An 11843-nucleotide genomic window follows, 5' to 3' on the forward strand; every position below is an offset into this window, starting at 1 on the left:
GAATGGACTCCTAGAAATGGAATTTCTGGGTTAAAAGTAGCCTTTATTTGGACAGATACTGCTAAATTATCCCTTGGAAAGCTTTTCAGTATATGGCGGTATACGCCAGTCAACAGAATAGAGTTTCCAGAAACGACTGAAGTAGTCAGCATGAGTCCTGGGAGCAGGCCTGTGAAAGGCCAGAATGTGTTCTTCCTGCCTGCTCAGGACCTATCTAAAGTCAGTGTCACACACGGGGCTCCAGAACTGTCCTTATGCCGGTTTCCCTACTCTAGGAAGTCCTGTCAGTTGCATGAGCTGTGCGTGTTCTCATCCCGCATGCCGTGTCTCTACCCATAGGCCTCACTCTGTGTCTTTGGAGTCTAGGTCTCCAAAGACTTTCTTTCCTGGGACACAATAGTGAGATGGCCCGGCATGCTCTACAGCTGTGTGCGTCCTTAACCAAATAAAAGACGCTACTCAAGTTTCAGAAATTAAGTTTTAACCTTTTCCTAAAAAATGAAGTATCGATTTATTATTTTTTAAAAAATGTATTTATTTAATATATATAAGTACACTGTTGCTGTCTTCAGACACACCAGAAGAGGGCACCAGAGCCACTATGTGGTTGCTGGGGATTGAATTCAAGACCTCCAGAAGAGGAGTCAGTGCTCTTAACCACTGAGCCATCTCTCTAGAACCAGTTTTTTAAGTTTTAAAAATGGCTTTACGTTTCTGAAATGCAGCTAAATTTATGTGCACAATAATAAAAAATTTAAAAATTTGAAGTGCAATTATCTCTTCATGCTATAACAACTAAAACATACTTCTCTTTCCCATAGGTTGGAGTCCAAAAACTTGTTGCAAACACATGGAATATTTTTCAGCCGCTTCTTTTTGGCTTAGTTGGAACAGAAGTGTCTGTTGAATCTCTTGAATCGAAAACTATTGGTAAGTCTGCATAAGGACAGAAGGTTGAAAATACAAGATTTTTACATGATAAATGCTTTATTTTTGTCTCTGAGTAGCTTTAAAGACCTTCAAAGATGACACTGGCCACATCTACTCTTTTTTCCACCTTGTACGTGTCTTTGTTTTCAGTCAAAGGCAACCCCATCTGTCTCCCAAGTGATCCCAAGAAGTAGACCACAGGAAACACTAGACACTGTTAGATGCTTCTGACTGCATTCCTCTAAACATGTCCCCAGCAACGTTAGTTCACAATTAAATAGATCCCAGTCAAAATAAATCGAATGAACAGAATGTCATGTCTCGCCCCCGCCATGGTTCTCCCGCCATGACCTCATCTAATACTTTTAGATAGCAGCCTTCACAGAGGCTGCGGAGATGGCTTGGCAGGTAAATTGCTAGTCATGCAATCCTTAGGACTATGTTTGATCCTTTCCCAGCACCCATGCCAAAAGCAGTCTCAGCCACAGTGGGAGGAGAGACAGAGGATCCCTGAGGCTTGCCGGGATAGTAAGTACTAAGTCTCCCAAAGACGCCATGGAGGAAGACACCACCACTCACCTCAGGCTGCGTGAGTGCACATGCACACCCCAGCACACCTCCTGCACACACAGGCACACAACAGCAACCACCCCGTTCTTACTTTAGACTTTTTATAGTTACTGTTTTTAACTAAAACTAGATGGAAAGAAGCAAGAGCCTGAACATATTTTCAGAAGTTTTAGGACTCCTCTCTCGGCAAAACCAGCTTTGTTTTTTACATGTGTTTATGTGTGTTTATGTGTGTTCTAGGCATGTGCATTGCTACCCTGTGTTTGGCACTGCTTGTTCGAATCTTAGCCACTTTCGTGCTGATGTCTTTTGCTAACTTTCGTTTTATGGAGAAAGTATTTATTGCTTTATCATGGATCCCTAAAGCTACAGTCCAGGTAGGAACCCTCTAAGTCCTTATAATAATTTCAGTTTTGACGAGTTTTAAAAGTTCTAAATGAAAAATATTTCTTGAGCCACACATTATCATCTAATTACCTATCTTCTGTCATGTTTGATTCATTACATTTTAAAAACCAGAGCTGGGGAGAATGCTCAAGCGGAAAGGGTGTTACTATGCAACTGTAGAACGTGAGTTTGGGTCCCCAGCACCTACATAAAAACGGGCTTGGCGACAGAGCCTGTTGTCCCAGCACTGGGTGTGGAGAAGGAAGGGCAGGGCAGAGGTGACAGGACGATTACTCCAGCCTCCAGCACATTGGTAAAACTGGAAATCCATCTTTCCCAGGAATAAAGGAGCGACAGAGAAGAACAACTGACGTCACTTGGCCTCGCCATGTTCACAGGCAACCCACACGCACAGTACACACATGCACATATACATATGTATACACACATGCACACGCTACAAACACACATGCGTGTACACACATATGTATACACACATGTACACACATGTAACCTACATCTATGTGTATACACAGGTGCACACATGTGTACACACATGCATACTTAATGCAACATTTAAAAGCGTTTATTTTAAAGCAATTTCTCTGAAATTTAGAAGAAAATGACAAGTGATCTCTAAATTTTATGAAAATGTTTTCTTTTTCTACTTCCCTAAAGTATAAAATAAACCAAGGTGTATACTTTTATTCCCGCCCCTGGGAGGCAGAGGCAGGCAGAACACTGTAAGCTCCAGGACAGCCTGGTCTGTGTAGTGAGTTCTAGGACGGCCAGGGCTGCATATATAGACCCTATCTCAAACAAAAAAGTTTACAATAAAACAAGTCTACATCATAATATGCGACTACTTTATTTTGCTCGAGGCTGCAGAGGTAAATGCTGTGACCTTGGAGACACATTGGTTTTTGTAAGTCTTTCCTCACCCTGACACTCCCTCCACCACACAAGCGCATACAGATGGTCGTTTTTGTGCTACGTGACTGTCACTGTACAGGAAGGACAGAGTGTTTTGGGAGAATGTTATTTGTCTCCTTTTTCATTTCCCCTACTTCTTGGGATCATACCTGATAGAGAGAAAGTTGTCTTAGTTAAGCTTTCGGTGGCTGTGATAAACACCATGACCAAAAGCAGCATGGGGAGGAAAGGGTTCCTTCATCTTAGACTTCAATGTCACAATCAGTCTGTCACTGCGGGAACTTGAGGCAGGGCCTAAAAGCATAAAACCCAGGATTCACTAAACGCACAATTTCTCTGCAAGGCTTTCCTCTGGTTCAAAGTAAATTTAACAAAAGTCATGGAGAACCAATCTTGGTTACTGACTTGCTTTCCATAACTTGCTCAGTTTGCTTTCTTAAACCATTCAAGACCATGGATGGGTCCAAGGGTAGCACCTCCCACAGTGGGCTGGACCCTCCCACATCAGAAAATTAATCAAGAAAACGATGTGCAGACTGGCCCACAGGCATTTTCTCAATTTCTTCTTCCCAAACACTCTACTTTGTGTCAAGTTGAGAAACAAAACACCATGGCCAGGACAGAGGTCGGTATGCCCTGCCTGCCTACACAAACAAGTGATTGAAGTAATGAAGACCCTAGTTTTATCATCCAATTCTGTAACAATTTGCTACCCTTAGGAGGCATTGTTACCTATTGTTCAACTATTAACATGGCAGCATGAGACCTTGTTTTTCTGGTATTTTTTTCTTCTCCATTTTGCAGTTGCAAAATAGAAACAAAACGAAATGATTAGGGTTAGAACTCACAGCTTTACGGCCAGACTTGGTGTTGAATGCTCTGTTGCCTGCTTGGTCATTAGCTGGTCAGTACTCCTTCATCTCTCAGCTCCTTGATTTGCTCACTTTCTATCAGGGTCTGTGACCATATTTACTGAAAGGCGGTATTGTGGGAGTGAGTGAAATAATTCCTGTAAAACTCTGAGCATAATTTCTGGCATATAGTACTGAATAATACGAAAATATTATAGTTACTTTATCTTATTACCTTCAAGCCATATAAACAGTAATAACCTGTTTTTATTCTATGGAACAATAGATCTATAAAAAGAAGTCTGTCTGTCTGTCTGTCTGTTACACCTGCTTCCCGTGATACACTGTGGTTATGTGTATTAGTCATCAATCTCCTCCAGCAGGGTGAGATACAAGCAGTCATGCAGAGAATTCCTCCCCAAGCTTGTCGCTTGCCTCTACTTGTCCCTTCTCTAGCATCCAGGCGAAGTTGTATTCTGTGCAAATGTTAAGAACTGGAAAAGCTAATCAATTTCTTTTTCTTTTTTTTTTTTTTTTTATATTTTTATTTATTTATTATATCTGAGTACACAGTAGCTGTACTTCAGACACAGCAGAAGAGGGCATCAGATCTCATTACAGATGGTTGTGAGCCACCATGTGGTTGCTGGGATTTGAACTCAGGACCTCAGGAAGAGCATTCGGTGCTCTTAACCACTGAGCCATCTCTCCAGCCCCCAATTTCTTTTTCAAACTCAAGATCTTGCGCATAGTAGGCAAGTGCTCTACCACGAAACTATACCACCAGCCAACGTTTTTATTCAAGTGGAGGCATGTGTCCCACATATGCATTAGAATAAATATTTTAAATTTAACATTTCTCCCCTCTTCGTCCCTAGTCTGATTTGTCAAGTTGCTTTCTTCTAAATATATTTGCTAGGAAGAAAATACAATTAGTGATTAAATGATACAAATCATCCTTGGTTTTCTTCTTTCCAGAACTTTATCACTCAGTTTCATTATGTGCATTTATTTATAACAGCCATTTGCTTTTATTAAATGTTAACTCTGAGTAACATTTTCCCCCTGTGTCCTCCCTAACTGCAGGCTGTCTTGGGCCCTCTAGCTCTAGAAACAGCAAGGGTCATGGCACCCCACTTGGAAGGATATTCAAGGAATGTGATGACAGTGGCCTTTCTAGCAATCCTGATTACAGCTCCAAATGGAGCCCTCATCATTGGCATACTGGGACCCAAAGTACTTGATCATAGTGAGGAGACATTCCCTTTAAAAGTGGAGCTTTCAAACTTTCATAATTAAAAGTTTGCTATTACCACCTGCTTTGTCTAATGAATTATCTCACATGACGGGGAAAAAAAAACCATTACAGTACAAAAGTTTAAAGACTGTTCATAAAACCTAGGATTCACTAAACGCACAATTTCTCTGCAAGGCTTTCCTCCGGTTCAAAGTGAATTTAATAAAAATAGTTAACTACACTGCTCCTTCAGTTTAGTAACTGAAAATTTCAAGAATAAAGTTCGTCAGCAAATGCCCTAGAAAAATGCAAAGTGATCTTTTTTTTTTTTTTAATTTATTTCATGTATATAAGTACACTGTAGCTGTCTTCAGACACACCAGAAGAGGCATCAGATCCCATTACAGATGGTTGTAAGCCACCATGTGGTTGCTGGGAATTGAACTCAGGACCTCTGGAAGAGCAGTCAGTGCTCTTAACCACTGAGCCATCTCTCCAGCCCAAGGTGATCTGTTCTTAAGGTTGAACTCTGTGTTGTAATACAAAGTAAGCATTATAAAACTAAATGAATCGAAAGAGAAAGAAAGAAATCCCTTGAATTCTAAGCTTCACAAGACGAGAGGCTAAATTTCAAATAGGAGTAGTAAAAAACTAGTCAGAGGCTGGGCATGGTGACTCGCCTTTATTCCCAGCACTGTAGAGACAAGGCAAGCAATGTTTGTGAGCTCAAGACCAACTGGATCTACACAGGCCAGTCAGGACTGCAAAGAAAGATATACAAACAAACAAATTAGGGAAAGATAGTATCTACAGTAGGCTCATCTTTTTTTTTATTTACACATTTATGATACAGCAGAGGCTTCATAACTTTCAGCACTCACCAAGTTCCAGGCCAGCTAGGGTCCTCTTCAGGCCAGTAAGATTCTGTCCCACAAACTAAATCCCCAGTTGTCACAAGGCTGAGGCAGAAGAAGCCAAAGCTGACCTAGTCCACACAGCAAGTCCAGGAAATTCAGGACTGCACAGTAAGAGCCTGCTCCTCAAACATCAACTTTTTTTTTCTTTTTTACATTGGTAGAAATCTTTATATGTTGATGCAAAATTAAGGTCATACTTGTTACATTGGTATAAAATTTCATGTATTGATACTGAAATAAGGTTATTTTTCATACATTGGTATAGGTCATATGTTGATACAAATTTAAGGTTACATTTGATACACAGAAAAAAATATATATATGCATTTATTTGAAAAAACATTTATACTTATATAATTTTTATTAGATATATTTCTTACATTTCAAATGTTATTCCCTTTCCCGGTTTCCTGTCCATAAGCCCCCGTCCCCTCCCCCTTCCCCATATGGGTATTCCCCCCATCCATCACCCTTACTGTCCCCCCAGTATTCCCCTGCACTGGGGGCTCCAACCTTGGCAAGACCAAGGGCGGCTTCCCTTTCCACTGGTACCCCAACAAGGCTATTCTTTGTTACATATGCAGTTGGCCTGGGCATATACCCAAAAGATGCTCCAACATATAACAAAGACACATGTTCCACTATGTTCATAGCAGCCTTATTTATAATAGCCAGAAGCTGGAAAGAACCCAGATGCCCTTCAACAGAGGAATGGATTTAAAAAAAATGTGGTACATCTACACAATGGAGTACTACTCAGCTTTCAAAAAACAATGACTTCATGAAATTCATAGGCAAATGGAATGAACTAGAAAATATCATCCTGAGTGAGGTAACCTAATCACAGAAAAACACACTTGGTATGCACTCATTGATAAGTGGATATTAGCCAAAAAGCTGGAATTACCCAAGATGCAATCCACAGACCACAGGAAGCTCAAGAAGAAGGATGACCAAAATTCAGATGCTCCCACTCCTTAAAAGGGAGAAAAAATATCCATAGGAGGGGATATGGAAACAAAGTTTAGAACAGTCACTCAAGGAATGGCCATTCAGAGCCTGACACACATGTGGCCCATATCTATACAGCCACCAAAACTAGATAAGATTGATGAAGCTAAAAAGTACATGCTGAAAGGGACCGGATATAGATCTCTCCTGAGAGACACATCCAGAGCATGTCCAATACAGAGGTCAATGCTAGCAGCAAACCACTGAACTGAGAACAGGACCCCGTTTAGGGGAATGAGAGGAAGGATTGAAAGAATTGAAGGAGCTTGCAACCCCATATGAACAACAATGCCAACCAACCAGAGCTTCCAGGGACTAAACCACTACTGAAAGAGTATACATAGACTGACCCAGGGCTCCAACTTTCTATTTTTAATAATTATTAAAATTATTATATGTTGTATATAGTATTATATGTTTTTATTATTTATTCAAGGTCTTACTGTGTAGCCTTGGGTGGTCTATGGTTTATTTTATAGACCAGGCCGGCCTCACACTAAGACAAAACATCCATACATGTAATTTTTAAAAAACCACACTTCCTCCTTGCCTGGAACTCGGCTTGCTCTCTGACTTAACTCTGAGATCATGCTCCCGCCAGCCTGCCCTCCCAACCTAGCTCTGCCTATTGCCAGCTGCGGCCTTTCCTTTCTGGAGAGCTGCGATTGTTCCTAGACCTACCCGGGGGCCACCATCAACCTCCCTGGCTGCTCTTTTTCTCCTTTTGTCCACCTTAGCTCCACCAATGGAAAACACTAGACACTTTTATATTTTAAAACTTCCCAGATAACACAATTGCCAGGCATAGAATCTATTGCCCTAAATTCATCAGCTATCCTATATCAGCAATCCACCAGTGGCGGAGGCTGACACGGGTTCTGGTTGCCCAAAGACCTTACATGGTTGTCGCATCCTCTCATTCCAAAACCTAGACCGAAGCTCCCTCCTTCCCAGCATCCCTTCCCCTCAGAAATCCCACCTTTTCCCTCTGCCCAGCATTTGGCTTCCACCTCCTTTATTGATACAATCGAGAACCAATTAGGGAATTAACATCCCCCCCTCAATACCATATACATAAAAAAATGTTCAAAAAATTGTGAAGCCAGGATAGATTTCTAGCCCAGCAGTAAGGAAGCTAAAGCAGAATCACACATAAAGGGCCAGCCTGGGCTACCAAGTTCAAGGATAGATTGGGCCACATAATATATCTGTCTTAACATCAACAATAGGAGATCCCTTTTATAAAAGTCGACAGCCAGGACTTTAAACTTACCTTTTAGAAGTGCTTTTGGGAGGTGGGAGACAAAGTCAATCGTGCTTCTTATCCCAACCCTAAGGAGGTGGAGGCGGAAGGATTCACAGCTCAGGGTCATTCTTGGCTACATTGAGAATTCAAGACCAGTCAGAGCTAGGATTCCATTGCAAAATATTTACTTTTAAAAAGTGCTTTTTGGGCTGGAGAGATGGCTCAGCGGTTAAGAGCACCCGACTGCTCTTCCAGAGGTCATGAGTTCAATTCCCAGCAACCACATGGTGGCTCACAACCATCTGTAAAGAGATCTGATGCCCTCTTCTGGTGTATCTGAAGACAGCTACAGTGTACTTATATATAATAAATGAATAAATAAAAAAAATTTTAAAAAAAGAAAAAAAAGTGCTTTTGCTGGGGCTCAGCAATTAAGAGCACTCAGTGCTCCTGCAGATTGACCCAGGTTCGGTTCCTACCACCCATGTTGTGGTTCCCACTTATATGTGATTCCAGTTCCAGTGGGCCCAATGCCCTCTGGCCATACATATGTGAATACATATGGTGCACATGCAGGCACATACACATACAGACATACATACACATATACATTTTAAAAGAACTGTGGTTATGGCTCAGCTGGTAGAGCGCTCATCTATCATGCATGATTAATAAATTTGATTCCTGGCACTTCATGAAATCTGTTGTGGTGGCACATGCCTATAATCCCAACACTTAGGAAACGGAGCTAGAAGGGTCAAAAGTTCTGAGTCTCCCTTGAATACGTGGTGAGTGTGAGGCAGTCCCAGGTTATAATGAGATTCTGTCTCCAAAACACAGTAAAGGAAACTTGCTGTGTGAGTATGAAGATCTCAATTAAAAAGCCAGGTCTGGCCAGCTCCCTTGTAATCCCAGTGCTGAGGAGTTTCAGGCAGATTCCTGAGCTCTGGAAAGCTAGGCTTGCTTATTTTATGACCTCCAGGCTAGTGAGAGGAACTATCAAGAAACAAGGTTGACAGCTCTGGCCTGCACACAGACACAAGTACAGATGTGTTCTCTCAATCACACACCCACAAGAGCTGATCCTTTAGCTTCTCATTCTACACACAGACACACACACACACACACACACACACACACATGCTTGTGTGCATGTATGAGCATGTTCTCTCATACACTCTAACCTTTAAACAAACATGCATGTGATCTAGCATTTCTGTTTTTGGTTCTATACCCAAAACAAATGAAAATAAGGTTCTCGGGACACTTGCACGAACTCATTCATAATGGCATTATCACAATAGCACAAAGGCCAGTGTCAGTCAACAGGTATATGGGTAAATAAAGTGGTCTATTAGATACTTGGGAACATTTGCCATTAATTAATAAGCCTTGATGCGACACATGCTATGGTGTGCATGACCCTTGGGGACATTATGCTGTGTGAGCTCAGGGACAACAGAATGATGTTTGTCAGACTAAGGGTGGAAGGGAGAGGAGGTTGCTCTTTAGAGGATGTGGACTTCTGGGGGAGCTTCTGGTGTCTGTTTCAAACTCTCTTCCTGCCTATAAGTAATGTCTCTTTTTTTAAAAAAAAGTGGTGGGGTGGGGTTGCTGGAGAGATGGCTCAGTGGGTCAAAGGACTGGCTGCTGCTCTTCCAGAGGATCACAACAGTCTATACTCTAATGTCAGGGGCCTCTGTGGTCCCCAGGCAGGGACATGGTGCACAGACTGTATGTAGAAAAACACCCATACATCTGAAATACATTAAAATAGCCTAGGGCTATCCAGATGTCTCACAAGCTAAAGCCATAACAAGTTACCACTAAGCCATAGCAAGTTCAACCTTTAGATTCCACACAGTGGATGGAAAGAGAGAGCTGGCTCTGGCGAGCTGCTCCGTGACTGTCATGATGTTCTATGATACGTGTGCCTTTTCACACCCCAGATACACGCGCACGAAATGAATGTTTAAACGAATGCTTACAACAATAACACCAGCCTTAACGTTACTCAAAGGGTTTACTTCTACCTGCTTCCTGAATGCTTTTTACCAACCAGGTTCCTTTGCACAATGCAGGATTCCAGTTGCGCCATCCTTGTAGCTCAGGTTGTCCTGGAACTCGCTCTGCCATTCCATCCTTCTGGCCTCGAAATGCTGCTAGATGTGATCTAATGAGCTTATCAATGAAACAGCTTCCGGCTGTTGAGGCATGGGGCTTTGTGATTGGCTGCTGTCACGTTGTCATGTGACCACCGGCCTGCGGGATTGCAAGTTGGTGGATCGAGCATTTGGCTGCTCGTTCCACCGTGTGTTGCTGGCTCAAACCATGAGAACAGCAAAGACAGAGCAAGACTAAGCATAAGTTCCGGTCAAGAACTGCTCTGCTTCCTAAGGGGGAGGATACAGCGTATTTAACTTGCTGTCATGTGGCTAGTTACTGCCCTTACGGGACTTCCCACATTGTAACCTATGTTGCGCTTTGTCGCTGGCAGTTTCAACATCCAGCAACTGCAGTGGCTTGATAAGATGTGGCCAGGAGAAATGCATGCTGTTCAGGTTTCTGGCACTGAATTTGTATGGTGCTGCGCAAGTGAAGAACATATGACCACAAGGAGGCAGTAGCGCACACACCCTGACAAGTTCTCATCTAGTGAAAGCAAGCGGCCAACCAGAGGCTTGAGCGCCCCGCCCCACCACCGGCTGAAGTAGGTAGAGTAAATCCTCGGGGTTCTGGTGTGGGAAAAGACCAGAGAAAGGGCACATCTGGCTTACTAATGTCAATCAACATCCCAACATGGCATCTTTGGGTCACAGAACACCAAATGGCAGCAAAGGATTCAGGTCTTTATAGCCTAGGGCTTATAGAACGTAGATAGTTCAATAAATGTGTACAGTATGTACGGATGAAGTCAAGATAATGAATGTTCTAACTTCTTGTCATCACTTAGCTTGACGCCTCTGACACCCTTTTCCCTCTAACTACTCATAAAGTAGGTAAAAGGTTATTGTGAGCTGTGGCTGCCCAACTGGGCTACAGAACACTAGAACGTACTCCTAATACTGGTTTGGTACCTATTAATCTAAACTCCTTCTATCTCCATTTCTCTCACTTCTCAGCCTCCTCTATTTAATCAAAACCACAATGAGATCTATTCTCTCTTCAGTCTGAATGGCTATTATTAAAAAAAAAAGGCAAAAGACAAAAGACAAAACTAACAAATGCTGGGGAGGGGCATGCAGTACACTTTGTTGGGAAGTTATTAGATACAAACACTATGATGAACAGTATCAAAGTTCTTTTGAAAAAACTGATTTTGGGCTGGAGAGATGGCTCAGTGGTTAAGAGCACTGACTGCTCTTCCAGAGGTCCTGAGTTCAAATCCCAGCAACCACATGGCGGCTCACAACCATCTGTAATGGGATCTGATGCCCTCTTCTGGTGTGTCTGAAGATAGCTATAGTGTACTTATATAGAATAAATAGATTTAAAAAAAAAAACTAATTTCACTGTATGTCCAGCTATCCTTATGTCCATATACTTACGGGTATGCATTCAAAAGAAATGAAATTAGCACAATAAATACCCATACTTCTATGATATATATATGTGTATATATATATATATATATAAGCAGACTCAATAGTTTCAAGTTTCAACTATAACTATTCAGTTATTTCATGTTTTAAATTTATTGTATGCACATAATTGTAAAATTTCACAGTGGGATTTCTTCCTTTCTTTTTTTTTTTTTTTTC

The 11843-nt window shown here is 41.8% G+C and overlaps 1 protein-coding gene across 6 annotated transcripts in view; it reads left to right on the forward strand.

Moving 5' to 3' along the window:
* The window catches only part of Slc9b1 (solute carrier family 9 member B1), a 49127-nt gene extending 43978 nt beyond the window's left edge, over nucleotides 1-5149 (forward strand). For 5 of the 6 annotated variants that reach the window (XR_015666960.1, XR_015666958.1, XM_087629341.1 and 2 more), the window contains 3 exons: nucleotides 822-930; nucleotides 1741-1877; nucleotides 4758-4986. Coding sequence is in view for 4 of the 6 variants with exons in the window: in XM_087629341.1 (XP_087485467.1) it covers nucleotides 822-930; nucleotides 1741-1877; nucleotides 4758-4970 (459 nt within the window). In the remaining 2 variants the exon portion in view is untranslated. 6 annotated transcript variants of the gene reach the window in all.
* Nucleotides 5150-11843: the final 6694 nt, after the last annotated feature.

This window comes from Rattus norvegicus, chromosome 2 (assembly GCF_021556685.1).
Source record: "Rattus norvegicus strain SHRSP/BbbUtx chromosome 2, alternate assembly SHRSP_T2T, whole genome shotgun sequence".
In the NCBI taxonomy this organism is placed as follows: Eukaryota; Metazoa; Chordata; class Mammalia; order Rodentia; family Muridae; genus Rattus; species Rattus norvegicus.